The following is a 16984-nucleotide window of genomic DNA, read 5'->3' as shown; positions in this document are numbered from 1 at the left end:
AGTGTGAAAGACTAAAATGAAAGATTAAAAACCAGAAACAATAGATTAGAAAGGTGCCAGACGATATTGTCGGAGTATGAATAATTCAAAAGTTATCAGATACTGATTCACAAGTTACTGTATTTCACACGATCGTACATACGTGCACAGGATACAAAAAGAAAAACTTGTACATCGTAAATTAATAGCTAGGCTGGAACATAACAACAGATGTCGCTAGGACAACACGTCTTATCTATATACTAGCATAATAGATGTCGCGATTGAGACTGTTAATTTCTGTGTTCTAACAGATAGACGATAAACATTGACGTAAATCGAATAGACAAAATGGTCAAATTAAAAATGAAAGCGTGTAAGCATCGATGTACGTGTATGCTACGATTGTGTGTGTGTGGAACGTGTGTGAAGCAGTGTCCAACGGTGTCACACATCGACAACTGCATCGATCCCTGCTTTATCGACGTATCGCTGCACGAGCAACACTTATAACGACCTTACCGACTTATTGGGTTACGATCGATCGATTTTACCGTGAGAGTGTTATACGCGACATGGAAAATTTAAATTGATAAATTAATTGAACAAAGACGTTAAAGAAAACGATGATGAGAGTAACGATGAAGGAAATGATTGTGGCCTTGAAAAAGGTAAATGACGTATTAATCGCGTTTACAAGCACGAATATCTACCAGTGCATATCCTATCGAGCGATGGATGACTGATTTTGAGGGTGTTACGGATGGAACCTTTAATCTTTGCCAAAAGAGTAACAACTGGTTTGACAAAATTGGAAGAGTTTTGCGCCTTTATTCCCATTGATTCGAAGATCACGAACTAAAACTATCTATCCCCTAGTAACCATCTTTATCGGGTGGGTTTGATTTATTGTTAGAATAACTAGATCTCGGGTAATTCTCGAATCATCGAGGACAGATACGATACAGAAAAGCCTAGACTTCAATCTCCAATTGTTCAAAGATGTTTGCTCTTGGGTTACTTTAGCTGCTGAAGTTTAACAAAATTCCATCGGGAATAAGATCCAGAAGTAAAAAAACAGATACTAGAAATACAATCTGAAAATCGAATAGTTTGTAATTGCAAACCTGTACACTAAAGAGTAGAAGACTCGATCGTTACCGAAGTGAACGTAGGTACAATGAATTGAAGTCAAATATTTAGGGCTGTATGGAATTAAGAAATCAAAAGACACAGAACGCGTAGGAGGACGCAAAGGTCCATTGTTAAGTAATACGTGCACGTGAAACATTGGTTAGCGAATGATTCGCTATCCGGGACGTGTAGTGAGTAGGATGGCCGAGTGTTGAACATAAGTTTGAACTAGGTGCGAATACTCGTAACGCTGTGTACGTCAGTCCTTAACGACGAACGCGATTTCTTTTTTTTTTTGTTTTTTTCGTCAAGAAGGAGCGTGTCTCTTCCGTCGCGACGAACGAAAGCTACTTCTAGGAATCGAGTAACGTGAACGATCCGTTTCTTCGAAATAAAAAACTACAAATATACGTGTATCTCCTCTTCGCGCGTGTTTGCATAAAATTAAAACCAGTTGTACGCACAAACCACTAAGATGTTTACGTCACCCGAAGAAGAAATGTCTATCGTTTCAGTGAGTCAGTGCCGAGCGAGGAACAGCAGAGTTGTAGATAAAACGTGACCGTAACGTATTTTGACCAAACTTTATCGCTAAACTCGGACATGTACAAAGGAATTCTTACAATTTCTTTTTCTTTTTTACTTCCTCTCACCCACCCAAATACTTGGTTTCTTTATAGTACAATGCACATTGTCTGGCGTACACACGGAATGACCTTCCTTTCTAAAAGTGGCTATAAATTCTTCACCTCATCCGCCTCGTGGCCTCATTGGCGGAACGGTATGAAAGAACTGTCGTAAAATCAAATGCAAAGATAGATAAAGCTAGTGCCGGATCAACGACCTGGGAACACGTCATCGATGGTTCAAGAATGTTAAAGCTAATGGGATGCAATTCAGCGAAACGAAAACCATCCGTTCGTTATTTTACGTACCGTTGATGTTTTCTTTTTTTTTTCTTTTGCGACGGACTAATAAAATTTCACCCTTTTGTTTCACGATACTTCGCGTAATTGTATCTTCTAAACGGTCGACCAGTTTTATCGCGATGAATACGCGCGCGTATTTTCGCAATTCCACGAAAGGAACACACAACTACACGAACGAGTTCCGTCTCGTTGACTCTACCACGAGCGATCTCGAACTCGTTGGACTCGATGTAAACAACTTCGGATTCGCGAGTACCGATACGAACGACCTTGGATCCGTGAGAACCGACAGAGATGACCTAGGATTCGTGGGTACCTACGCAGACGACCTCGGATCTCTGGTATCCGATGTAAACAACCGCTAAACTCTACACGAACGACCTTGGACCTAATGCACGACCTCGTGTAACTCGATACAGGTAACCTCGGATCCATGAGAACTCCAAGATACACAGAACCTCCGAGATTTCAGGAGTTCCTGGGATCCCACAAGACCGAAGTATGGCTGGTCTCGCGGTTCCTTGGGATCCCGAAGACTTCGTTTCAGCTCCCACGAGTTCGAGGTCATCCATTCTCGGATCCTGTAAATCCGATCTCACGCTTCTGGAGTGAATTTTACCGATCATCTAAACCGTTGCGTCGCAAACACTCGACGGTTGAGCGCATTTGGAAACTTCGAGTACCATTTAATCCGTATCGCTCCGATCGTTTAACGCGATTATCGACCTACGACTCAAACGTATTCTCGATATACGATCGCTCGCGAGATTTTAAACACCGTACTTTAAATGCGATACCAACGCGCGTATGATAATCTTCGAACCGATTTAAGACGATCTTTGTCCGTTTCGATAGTAATATCGACAGATTAGTCACAGTCGATTAACGTTATTTCTTAAAACATTCACTGGGATGCAATTCGAGTTTACGTTCGCGTTTGTGGTTCGATCGTATCGATGAGAACGAAGATCTTTGAAAAATAACGTAGTGGAACGCCTAACGGACAAACTTGGGGTAAATGCGCTCTATATCGACGAGTTGCCCGGTGGTAGCACGCTTGGCGATCAAAGATCGACGATCGTGAATTAAAAAGTGTCGCGTTCGATCCCCTTGTACCCTGCCAAGATTAATTTGGCACTTGTGAAACGTCACGCGAGATTCTCCACAAGAACGAACGATTTTTCGTTTCGAGTTGCGACGAGTTGTTCGTCCCGACCGGTCTACGTCGATCAGAAGTCTTTCGTTCTGGTACTCCTCTCCTCGACTCGCTGTAGACCGCGTCCGGGCAAACTTACGCCACGAGGAATAAGCGGTCGAAGAATCCTCGGTTCAGTAGTCAAGTCTATTCGCTACTTCTTGTCCGCATCAATAATAATGCCAGGTGTTCCAGCGGTCGCAACGCGTACATTGACAGACCATATGGCGTGTGCACATTCCACGGGTTTAATTGCCTTATATCGTGCTACGGCCGCGCTAACCTGTTACACATAGGTAGTGTTCCGCGAGAGAACACCTCGAGTTGGTTGCAGTGTCGGTAAATAACGAGTGTACCGGTGCGATGCGTTCGCAGCGATACCCCGCGGTTCGGGATCACAGGACCTATGTTTCAGCGATCAACGTTTTAATTATCCAGTCCAATAGCCGAGGAGATGTCACGCGGATGACCGAGGAGATCGTCGGTTTCACGGGCACCGCCTATCCATATGAGCCGTGTAACGCCACGCCAAGCCGAACATTGTTGCGCCTGTTATTTATCGCCGGTCGATTCGAACACACGAACTGCCAGAGAAGAACGCTCGGATATCTATAACTAGGGTTAATTGCACGATACGGTAACGCGCGAAAGTGTTGATCCGCGTTGTGTGTAGGTGCAATTGAACGTACACGATTAAAGTTCAAGTGAAATAGCACGTTGGAGAGGAATGCAATATAAATCTTTATTAAAGGATAAAACAGGAACGAAACGAAGAAGAACTCCGACTCGCGCTTACAAGAAACATCCGAGAAATTCCCCGCCCGATATCGATGAAACATCGCGGATCCGTAGACGGGATAAAAATAAGCAATTTTTTCTCCGGCCACGACAACTCGAGTCCAAGACAAGGAATTACTGTACAAAGTTTCACTCTTACGATGTTATCTTTTAAACTATCGGATGTACCCAACTCGGTACAATGGTGGAATGTAACGCGATTCGCGCGATAATAAATATGTTAACGGGATCGAAAAATCATCCGTGAACTGTACCGGTGGTATCGAGTATCTCGAATGTACGATTGCTCGTTTTACGAGTTTAATCGTCAATGGTAACTTGGATCGCAATGTAGGTTTCGTTTGAAGATACGTCTGACAATTTATCATTTCTTTGTAGACAATCGACGCGTATCGTTTCCTACGGTTATCTTCCACTTGTGTCCACTTGCATAAGTGGAAAATGGAAATTCCAGTTTTCGAAAACGATTTTCCCGAAAACGGAGCTTCGTGTAAATAAATTTCACCGAATAACTTTAAACTACTTTTACACGAAGAAACTCTCTCCCACTTTCACCGACCGTTCCACGTCACTCTGTATTATTACATATTCGGTTGAATGAGTCACATGACAAGTTCGTGCAGCCAAATTATTTCTTAATTCCCTACAGTCGAAAGAAATCTATCGGTAAACTCTGAAGCGTATTATCAGTTAATAAATTGCTATTTAATTCGAAGTAAAAATTTCGATGACATAATGCGAATGAATTAGCAGATTGTTGGAGTACACGAAACGCAAAGCAACGACGTTCACGCGTCAACCGTTCGTCGAAATATTCCTACTCGTGAGAGCTTTGCAATTATAAAATATATATATGTATATCTTTTTCATTTATTTTTAGGTCGATTATCTCGGAAAAATATTCCTACTCGTGAGAGCTTTGCAATTATAACATGTCCATATATATTTTTTTTATTTATTTGTAAGTCTACTATCTCGGATAAATTAGCTGCATTTCCGGAAAACGCGTTTCCTCGAAACGATGCTCGTGCGCTTGCATCGTGCGATGTTATCGAACTCGTTTCAACGTGGACTTAATTCAATACGAAGATCTTTCTCAAATTATCAGTGTTCCGGTCTGGTGAAAGTAATTGAACCCAGTTAACGAAGAATACTTTGAAAACAGAATGTTCCGCTCTTTCACGGTGCAATGATCGAAAAGGTTGTACACGTAATCTTGTACAATGACTCACAATCGGACAGGTTTCACGATATCGCTTAACATAACTTATCGATAACTCTCTCTTTCGCGAAGTATTCGGTTACGTAAGGCATTATGCAATATTTGGGTTCGATAGATGTGTCTATCGATCTCGATCGTTCGTTAAACGATTCGGAAGCATTCGATTTCGAAATTGCAGGTTAAGGTATATACAACGCCGCGCGTGGCAAGACCGAGAACTAAGGGGACGTCCTCGTAAACGGTTAGTTCACCGCGTCGGATTTTTTCGCTAATAACCCGACGAGAAATGACAAACAACGATAACGGCCGATATAATTGGATAAGTTTATCGGACGTTGTACGCGAAGCAAATATGCAATTACTTCAGCCGGTTGGGACCGTAAAGAACACATGTGAACCGTAAACGCGTTCGCTGTTAAGTTTACACGAACATCTCCGAATCACGCTCACGGTCGACACCTTTCTCTCTCGTTCTATGCCCCTAACGATATTGCCGATCGATTATCTGTGAGAATCGATGCGTGATTAATTACTGTAGAGGTATTGATATTTAATGAACCGAGCCTGCACGATATATTGAAACGTAACACTATTTCTTGACGGGGATAGTGATATATTACTAATTGCTTCCGCGTAATGGATTTTCCCCGGTAAACGGGCGTTGCACACAGGTGTTTAGATAGAGTTCTATCCTCGCGTCCTTTGTGCAACATCGCAACATCGAAACTTTCGAAAGATCATCGGCGGTAAGGTTGTACAGGGTGTTCCTAAAATAAGGGATCGGTCTTTACGAACGAATTTTACTCGTCCTGACGATAAACGAAATATCGTGTAATCATCATCGATGAACAACTTCCGATTAAAAACTTTCGTAAGTATTATATCGATGGAAGTCTCGAAAAACGATTACCCTTGAGACGAATTGTATTTATACTTCGTATTTATTTCTGGAGCGCACGACAGATGATATTAAGTATCGTGTACCCTATTGAGATGAAGTTCTCGCAAGAAGCAATTATGTACGTCAGTCTTCATGGAACATCTGGATTGGAAACCTCTGTATTGCATCGAAGAAAATTCAAACTACGGACGTCGGTTACAATGATAAATGAATTAATACATTTAACGTTGTGATAATAAATGTACTATTCTTTGAGAAATTTTATCTCGTTTATTAACCGACGAACAGTTTCACGGAATATGTTCGCGACAATACGCAAAAAGATCGGTTCAGTGTTATGAAACGAGATACGTACAATTTTGTAATAATTGAAATCGTACGCGATTGTGACTCAATCTCACTGTCTCGAGACATCAAGAGTCGATATTATCGATTACGGATAGCGTGCCTCGTGAAACACACCAATGTCGCGACGTAATTAACCGAAACGTTAGAATAGTTGAAACACTTTCAATGTAAGTATAAACGTCAGAGTAGTCTGTATTTATGTCGCAAAATATCAGTAATCGCAGTTGCGATTACGATAAAAATAACTGAATCGTGTTTCGTAATTTCACATGCCGTCTCTTATCTGTGACATTCACGACTGGTGACACCCACATATCTACCAAAACAAACATTCGTTTGTTTCAAGATTTAGCATCTTCTCGTTTTTATTATATTATAGATATTTAACAGGTACATCTTATGAATCACAACCTAAACGTCTTAACGTCGATATTTGTATAAATTGCTTCTAAGGGAAGGTTACATACTTTTTAAGGTCATAAACTTCACCTAGACAAATAAACAAGTTAAAATAAACATATGCCCTAATATTATTACTTACCAAAGTACAAACGATGGCATGCGCCTCATCGTACTGGATCCGCTATTAAGTATCCAAAAATTTGGTTTTGGAGTACGCTTAACGTTATTAAAAAAAGCTGGATATGTTTCTACTTAGCTAACACCTCGTAATGTTTAATCGCTAAGATCGCTGGCAAAGCTGCCGCTAAATTTTGTGTTTATTCGTTTTTCACAAATTCGACGCGAAAGTTAAAGTATTTTGTACATTGTGACAAAATACTTGTGATTTCGATCGTGATTACGAAGAAAAGGATTTTATTAGAGAAATCATTCAATAGATGTGGTACTTCTTATGAATTAGTTTCTTTTTCCATGGGTTACGGGCCGATGATTTCGAACAATCACTAAACACTCAAAATACACAACCAGATTTATACACACGGTATTTCTCAACTGCGAAACAGGCTCGTATATGGTAATTTCATCGTTAACACTAACCTGCTTTGCTGCTGCTCACTGTGTAAATTCTCGGTAGTTACACAAACGATGTGACCGTTCTAACTATCACCATCTACCTTAACTGAGGTACTGAGAGTCATCGCGTGGCTGCTATCTACGCTAACCCGAAATGCAACAATCACCGTAATAAAAACGTTCGTGTAACCAAGGTGAGAAACTGTATACAGTCAGCCAGAAGTCAAGTAGTACAGGTCCACCACTGGTCAATCTTGGTACCTTGAGTACAAGAAAATCCAAATGTATCTTGTACGATGCACGAAAGCTTTCTCGTACAATGTGACCATATTATGCGGCAAACATAAACAAATTGGAATCTTAAATGCAATTTCAAATACTAAAACCACACAATTTATATTACTCGCGAATTTATATTACTTGCCCTCTTTCTTTTCTTTTACATTCTTCCTGGTATTCTTTGTTCAGTGTGCGATATAATATATTAAACGCAATTTATACTATATTTTAATATATTATATATAAGGCATCTCAACAGGGATGCCTTGATTCACCAATGAATTGTTCACCATGTTCACCAAATATTTTCATCAGTGTTTAGAGGAGCATTAATTTTTCACGAAACAATGTAATAATAATTATAGTAGCGCATAACTTAGATGTTTACCAATAAGTTTATCTGATTTAGATATGTTCAATAAAGAAATGAACCAAGTCTAAAAATAAAATAATACGAAGAATGGTAGACTAATTTTCATTGCAATAACGAGACAAAGTGGGAAAAGTGTCTAAGCTTCGAAATAAATGGAAAAAGTTGAAATTCTGATTTTAATGAAAATTTTTATACCGATCTGCTTGGACTACGTAATTTATCCAGTTCGATATCGAACGATAACGATTCGAAAGAAATTACTTGTTGGCGTAGAACCAACGATCAAGTAGTTTATTATAAGCAACAACATATTATCCTTAATCAGTTCCCAAAACGTGCGTCATTCACAGCGCACTGAATGTGTTAAATCGATAAACCTTTTTCATTATTTCAGATCGATATCTATTCAAGCTATATTCTATATATTGAGATATTCTGAAAAGTGATACCTCGGTCATCATTTTTTAAATAGAATTTCTATTAATATTTATTTCTAACAGGAAGATCATTTAGTTTTTGTATAACTATTCTATTCGTTCGATAGAAACGAAAGATAATAATATCTATATGCTTACGACGGTTAAGCCTTTTTAATTCCGCGGAGGAATCCGGTACAGACTGCTTTAAAAACTGTCGGAAGTGGGAGGAGGCAATGGTAATTTCAAAAATTTCTTGCTGAATATTTTAGTTCAAGTGATAAGATGTGCTCGAGTAAATTTATTAAACGTGGATGCCTAAATAATAGCTGTGATAAAAAAGAATCCATTCGACGAAAATATCACGTAGAGGTGCTGCATGCTTGAAGAATCTTGACACAAATGGGAGCTCGGATTTCCCCTAATTCATGCGAGAATTTTCAAACAATAGACGAAATTTCAACGTGTGATTCGTTACCGAGGAGAAATAAAAACAACTCGCTCAAGTGGCACTTATTTAAACGTGATGAGATACGGATGGATTTACACTCGAGGAAAATTATGTTATATTTGGTGAGATTGCATTCGTTTTCTTTTGTAAATTTGCATTTTTTTTTCTTATCTTATCTACTCGACGTATACCAAAATATTGTTGTTATATCATTTGTTACATCTCTAATAGGTGTTCTCAAGTATAATAAAAAAACGACAGAGTTGCATATAAAGACTGTTCTCTCTAGTGACGATATCATTGAAAGTGACTTCGATCGGAAGTCAAGGTACGCCGTTAATCATGTATCGCGTACTCATTAGCCTTCTCGTACTTGGGGCCATTAACTTTGGTAAGTGCAGTTATTATTACGTTACGAAAATTTGGCCAAACACTTTGCGAACACACAGTTCAACCGATAGAATTGCACAACAGATACAATTTCTCACCCCTCGTGAATTGTTTCGAAAATTAATGCTCCTTTATGAACTGAATCGAACAGCTTTCGAATACCTTTCGTAACTGTATCACGATAACACGCTACGATCTACTCGTTGTAGACATCACGTGAAAGTGCACCGAAAATTCATCCATTCTTTTATCGCATCGAGTGAAACACTAGAATTAAGTTACTCTTTGCTTAAGCCGCCTAGTGCAAACGAATAAACAAAAAAACAAATGCTACCTAAACTTTGTACGTTAATACTTTTCCTACAAGTTGTTTCCTTTTCGTGTAGTCAGCACCAATTATCTCGAGAAGTCGATAATTTCCATTTATGCCAAGCAATTAGAAAACGCTTATGAAATCGTGAAATCAACATACACGGATGATGTCGAGGAATCAGAAGCTTCCGAACCTGCTGAGAAGATAGTGGGCGGTTCTGATGCCAAACCTGGCCAATTTCCCTACACGGTGTCCCTTAGAGTGAATAACGGTCACGTTTGCGGGGGTTGCATAATTAACCACAATCACATCCTCACTGCAGCACACTGTGTGACAAACGCTGCTTCGAACATAGACAACGCGACCGTTGTAAGTGGTACCATCTACCTCTCTCAGGACGGTGAAAGCCATAAAGTATCTGCTATGTATTATACGGCAAATTACACCGGGTCTAAAGACATCGGTGTGATCAAGGTAAGAATCTTTGCACCTCTGAACCTAATCTATGATCAAAATTTTACCCGCGGAATTGATCAGAATCACGCAACTCTGCAAACAATTTATAACGTTTCGTTCGGTTGAATGGCTTTCTGAAAAATAATTCCTCGATTTAATTTTCTCCGCTTACAATAGTTGCCTGCTTTGCCTTAGAGTAATTTCTCCATTCGTTAAACAATAATACGTGGTGTACAATTTCTATTGTATTTTGACAGGAATAATTTTTTCCAGTTTCTATTGTATTTTGACACGAATCATTTTTTCCAATTTCTATCGTATTTTTACACTAATATTTCGACACAAATTTTTCCAGTTTGCATTGTAATTTAACGCGAATAAATTTTTGCAGATTGTCGATTGGATACGGTACAACGCTTTCCAACAACCGATACCGCTTGGCTGTCAAAGACCTCCAGCAGATCGTTACGCTGTTGTGAGCGGTTGGGGTGGTACGACTGCACCCCCGTCTAAAACTCCTACCACTCTGCAATATCTCGACGTTAAGATGATAAGCTCTGACCAGTGCCAATCCGTATTTAGTGACATAACCACGGAGATTTGCACCTTGAATAGTGTCGACCAAGGAATATGCAGTGTAAATATCAAGAATGTCGTTTTGCCATTTTTACAACGTTTCTCACCTAATTACGGGGAATTAGAATTTGTGTAACTCTGGTCTGAATACTTGACGGGAAACTGATGAATAAGTGATAGATTCTATATTGAACATTACTAGAATTTAAGGGTAGACGATTTTGATTAAGGAAATTTTATTTATTAAGAAACGTTACGAGGTGAGATTCGTGAAAAGCCTTAATGAGTTTCTGCTTCTTGAGACGGATTAACAATAAAATATTTATCGCTAGAGTTTAATTCGATGTAGGAATTTAATTATTTAGTAATCTAATCGATACGTGTATCAAGGACGTATCAATAGAAGTGATGCTTTGGCAGATAGATAGGTACACTCGATTCTAGTCGTACAATTGGTAGCACGAGATTGGCAAGCCGTTTGTAATACTATCGACAGAATCGATTCAATCGAGTGTACACTATACTCTTTTTTCCTCTTTTTCAGGGTGACAGCGGCAGTCCACTGGTCTACAATGGTAAAGTCGTTGGTGTCGCATCTCGTGCTGTTCTTTGCGGAAAAGGATACCCAGACATTTTCACTAGTGTCTACGACAACTTGGACTTTGTTCGAAAAGGAATGAATACATAACTTTAGGAACATGCCGTTTAAACGCATCAGGCACACGTTATTCGATCGTTGCATTTATCAATAGATGCGATTAATAAACAGTGAATAAATTTTATTCTTTTAAACCTTTCTCCTCTGCTTGAACTTGATTTAACAAGTCAAACCGTTAAATCAAGTGAGCCAATAAGAACTGCTATTTGAAATATCTCGTTATTTAACCATTTCTATATCCCTAGCGTTTATTCACTAACAGATACGGAAAAGGGAACAACAGTTTTTCACGTGCACAATATGTTCAAAAATGTTGAAAACAGGTTCTAAAAATTGATAACTACATGCACCATCTATTGCGTAATTACATTTCTTGAAAGAATTATGTTCAATCGTTACTAACTGTGTAAATTCGGAAAATGTCACTAGTCTTACATCGGCTCGATACCCAGCGTCATTAAAATCGATTTGCGATATTTTGCGGAATAGCTTAGTTAAATGGAATTGTGCTCAACTTATCGAGAAATAAAAAATTACTCGCGTGGAATATTGCGAAAATCTGATTAAAACGAAGCAAATAGTAAGATTTCTTTTTAAATTCAAGTACTACAAACTCGGAGTAAGAATTATTACGTATAAAACTGACAACTTTGTCTTTTTTAATACCCTTTCGTTCAAACTGTTTGGCACTTAGTCATTTGTTTTTGAAGAATACACGACAAGATAACAAAAGTACCGGTTTATATCATCGTCACCTAGTGGTGTTTGCTAGAGCTTAAGACATTGCTTTACATTCCAAATTGACATTGTTTATAGAGAATGAATCACCATAGACTACACAAAACCATACAAATTTCGTTCAAAACATTGTTCTGACTTTTAAATCAGATTTTTTTTTACTCGAGTAGTATTTAAAACATTCATTCTTATCGAATTGCCACAACAAACATTAGCACTGTTCTTCGTAATAGTAAAAATTCAACAATTTTCCAAATTTTGAGTCTTTGATTCAAACGACTCGAAACAACTTTCTAACGACTGAAAGTTAAATGTATCGACGACTTCTATTAAGGAAATTTTATTTATTACGAAACGTTCTAATGTTCAAATAAATTAATAGTGAAAGTTTTATCGCTGAAGCACTTCTATATAAGAATTTAATTCTTTAGTAATTTTATCAACAAATAATGCGATAACAGTTATCGAAAAGAATAAAGTGATCCTATCGATGATAAAATAAATAAACGCAAAATTGTGTTTCTACATGTAAATATATTTGATTCGAACAATTTCGTCTTCTCATTGATGTAAGTGTAAAAATGGTATTTATCATTATGAAACGTGATATACACAATGGAATTAAAATGAAAATCATCCGCGAATCTGTTACCCAATTAACGATAAATGCCATCGGTGATTGTAATAATAACACACTGATAATAATATGATATGCTAACGATTTTCTAGTGCGTAACTTCAATTCTTCATAGTTTAAACTATTGAAGAAACTAATTATACATGTGCTTCTCTTTGAACTATAATTATACTATTACATGTACTTTTAAATACAAAAACATTGTTTAGTTAAATTAGTCTAAATATGTTCATATTTATCGGTACCCACTTATATGTCAAGTACCAGAGTCGCATATATATAAAGTCCGTACAGGCAGTTATTTGTATCATTAACCGCAATTGAGATCACAGTCATACTTACAATCCAATTATGTCTTGCACTCTTGCAAGCTTTGTTTTATTTGCGACAATCGTTTTCGGTAAGTGGCATAGGAAAATATATCTGTTAGCATAAAGTATTCGATCGTTTCAAAATAAATTATTATTCCATTTTTCTTACATTACAAGCATATTGACATCTTTTGAATATTAGCACACCTCGATGATATTTATTCGACATAAATTTAATTGAAAAATTATATTCGATTTCGTTCGCAAAACTATACCTCTCTATCTTTTTATATCAACGGTTCCAAAACTTACTAAACGCATTTAATTCGGTTTTTTTTTTCTAATTTATAGACTTACCAAGACATATGCACATCTCAACACCAATATGGAAAAGTGTTTGAACCCAACTAATAGTATATCATATACAATTTCAAAGCATGATTATGATTCATCGATAATCAACGTTTTGTTACAGCACTTGTAACAATAGTTTTCCACTGATCATTATTTCATATTCCAAGCATCAAAGACATTTGAATTCTTAGTATTAAACGAATTTTTATAAGACCTGACCGACTTCTAAGAATCATTTCACAAGAGCTTCGGAATGATATTCGAATATAGTATTCGAAAATAAATAATATTCGGAATGTTATATTCGAAACTTATATTCGTTCGCCTTAACACTCGTGGACACGATTTCCCGAGTTTAAATTATCACAATTTCTCGCACGGTCATATACACGCATAGTCTACTACATTAACCCCACAAGTTAATCATTTCAATTTTACTTTACAATACATTTTGTGCAATAATCAATTTATAACATTTATCAAAGTATACATTTTATATTTATTTTCTAATTCTATTTTATATTTTTTGTTAAATTCTATTTTATATTTTCTTAAAATTTTATTTTATTTTATTTTAATAAAATTAACATTCGTACATCGAATTGCGGGCCATGTGACACTGCTTGAGAGTACTCAGCGGTATCGAGTTTGACATCAGGGAATTAACATTTCGAAAAGAAAGTCCTGAAATTACATTCTATACTTGACATTATGAATATTGTTTATAGTTATATTGTTTATATCATTTGTTACATCTCTAACAGGTGTTCTCAAATATAATAAAAAAACGACAGAATTGCATAGAAAGACTGTTCTCTCTAGTAACGATATCATTGAAAGTGACTTCGAATTCAAATGCCTTTGATGCTTGAAATATGAAATAATGATGAGTGGAAAACTATTGTTACAAGTACTGTAACAAAACGTTGATTATCGATGAATCATAATCATGCTTTGAAATTGTATATGATATACATATACAATTGTATATGATATGATATTAGTTGGGTTCAAAAACGTTTCCATATTGGTGTTGAGATGTGCATATGTTTTGGTAAGTCTATAAAGTAAAATTGACATGATTAATATCTTTTTCTTTCAGTAAGCGCCGACGATGCTGAAAAGATAGTGGGCGGTCAGGATGCAAAACCTGCCCAATTTCCTTATACCGTCTCGCTTAGAATGGACGGCCAACATAATTGTGGTGGCTCCATCCTCAGCAACTACCATATTCTCACTGCTGCGCACTGTGCGAAAATTTTCGAAAAACATATAGACCAAGCAAGCGTCGCGAGTGGTAGCATCTACCTTAACCGGGGTGGTAACAGGTATCGCGTGGCTGCCGTGTACATTCACCCGGGATACTATACCGATCATGACAAAGACATTGCTATAATGAAGGTAAGAAACTTTGTACGATAAACAAACGACTAGTGGAATAAATCTACCATTGATAAAAATATACTCGTACGATATAAATTATATCTGTCTGAAAAATGCATCCGTGTTTTACTACATTGATTTTATATAGACGACAAATTCAGATAGTAGACGAAATTATTAAAATAATAATATCTATACATGCACTTCGCAGCAAAATTAAAATATTGCTAATATTGTCTAAAAACATCATCGATATTCGAATTGGAGAAACATTGTAAAAAGAAAAAATCGTACAACAGTGTACTTAGGCTCATTTTAAAGAGATAAGTCTCTGCTTTCTCCTTCTTGGATTGAATTTTATATTCCGGTATACAACGGGAAAGTTAAGATAGTTCTTTTCTCCGAAAATTGTCCTCATTTAAACAACTCCACGGGCGTTAAACGATATTTTCCTCACTTTGTTTTACAATAGATTTAAAGACAGAAACCTCCTTTTACAATGAGTCGTTAAAAATTGATGTACGATTTTTCGTTCTCGATTTATCGGCTTTTGAATAAAAAATGTGACACCGATATTAAAATGTTGATCGATCGTCGATTCACTGTGTCAAACTTAGATCGGTGATCTTTTTCATCTTTGCACACGTTCAAATGTATACGGTAACACATTCGATGCAATTTATAAATGAATCAAATCTATTTTTTCAGCTTACAGAGCCCATAAACTTCAACAACAACCAACAATCGATTGCACTTCCCACCGCCAGGCCACCAGAAAACGTTTACGCTGTTGTATCCGGATACGGTTATGTTTCCAGCCCTCCGTCCCATATTTCTAACACGCTGCGATATTTGGACCTCAAAATAATCGAGTTCAATAGATGCAAACGCTTTTACTATCCTGACCTTACCACAGCGATCTGTACCTTGGATGGTGAAAATATTGGTATATGTTCCGTAAGTATCGAGGATCTGTCGTTTTTAAGAAATTAGACTTTATTTCGTGTAATTTTCCGTTTTATCTCTTTCTCAGGGTGACAGCGGCAGTCCACTGGTCTACAATAATCAAGTCGTCGGTCTCGTATCCCGTACTGTACCTTGCGCAAAGGGATACCCTGATATTTTCACCAGCGTCTACGACAACATTGATTTCGTTCACCAAGCAATGAGATATTAATTTCGACAATGACAATTTAAACGGACAGATCTAATTTAGACGAATAATTGATGCAGTACTGTATTGTTCAATTGATGTTACTTGAATAAAAATCATTTTTGACGTAAGAGAAAATACTACCTTTGAATACGCCATCTCCGATATTCGAAACGCGACGAGACTCAAGTTGAGAAAAGAATCTCACTTTTCGAAATATAATTTCTCGATTTACTTTTCTCCGCCTACTGTACCTACCTGCTGTGTCTGAGTAGGTTCTCCATTCGTTAAAAGATTGAGTACAGTCGAGTATACATTGAGTACAATTTCTTTGTGTTTTAACACGAAAATATTCTTCCAGATTTTCGGTTACATACAGTACAATTCTTACCAGCAACCGATTCTGCTTGGCTGTCAAAGACCGTCTGCAGATCGCTACGTTATTACAAGCGATTGGGGTTTAAATGTGTCTAAAATTCCTGACACACAGCGATATTTCGACGTTAAGATGATAAACTCTCAGCAGTGCAAATCCGTATGGAGTAACATAAGCACGGAGATCTGCACCTTAAATCCCACCGGTCAAGGAATATGTCTGGTAAATATTAAAAAAACCTCGTTTTGCCATTTTTACAAAGCATCTTGTCTACTTAAGGGGAATTGGAATTTTGTTAACTCCGGTCTTGATACACGTTAATCTAAAAACTGTCAAAAAGTGATAAACTCTAAATTGAACATTACTAGAAATTAAATATCGATGACTTTGATTAACACGTTAAACACCATGGTGGTTGCACCAAAGAAACCTCTCGTTAGTAATACTATAAAATAACAAATATATATAGACAAATTATCGAAAAATTCAGTTTATTACACTACGGTTTGAACAAATATCGAGGGCTATATTCTATATTCTTTAAATATAAAAAACTGGCGTGTCGTTTAACGCGTTAAGGAAATTTTATTTATTAAGACACTTTACGAGGAGATTCGTTAAAGCGTTATCTAGTTTCTG

General features: G+C 37.2%; 1 protein-coding gene and 1 long non-coding RNA gene across 2 annotated transcripts; both read left to right on the top strand.

The window, feature by feature from the left end:
- The first annotated feature begins 8803 nt into the window (after nt 1–8803).
- Nucleotides 8804–9492, top strand: LOC143153687 (uncharacterized). The gene is made up of 2 exons (XR_012993892.1): nt 8804–9122; nt 9232–9492. It is a non-coding gene; the product is annotated as an uncharacterized LOC143153687 (long non-coding RNA).
- A 256-nt stretch (nt 9493–9748) lies between these two features.
- Nucleotides 9749–15993, top strand: LOC143153663 (uncharacterized; the record flags this gene model as incomplete). The annotated part of the gene is made up of 23 exons (XM_076325083.1): nt 9749–10177; nt 10551–10796; nt 11280–11399; nt 11454–11503; nt 11561–11577; nt 11656–11716; nt 11823–11886; nt 11998–12012; nt 12104–12156; nt 12282–12363; nt 12593–12609; nt 12706–12812; nt 12861–12863; nt 13030–13052; nt 13101–13168; nt 13431–13542; nt 13831–13917; nt 14198–14272; nt 14345–14358; nt 14438–14487; nt 14536–14834; nt 15525–15773; nt 15850–15993. Coding segments are annotated over 23 exons (2385 nt in total), but the record flags the coding sequence as incomplete, so codon positions are not given.
- Between the last annotated feature and the right edge of the window lie 991 nt (nt 15994–16984).

Source organism: Ptiloglossa arizonensis, chromosome 13, assembly GCF_051014685.1.
Source record: "Ptiloglossa arizonensis isolate GNS036 chromosome 13, iyPtiAriz1_principal, whole genome shotgun sequence".
NCBI classification, from domain to species: domain Eukaryota; kingdom Metazoa; phylum Arthropoda; class Insecta; order Hymenoptera; family Colletidae; genus Ptiloglossa; species Ptiloglossa arizonensis.
Note: the sequence above shows the minus strand (reverse complement) of the source record. Positions and strands in the feature narration are given on the sequence as shown.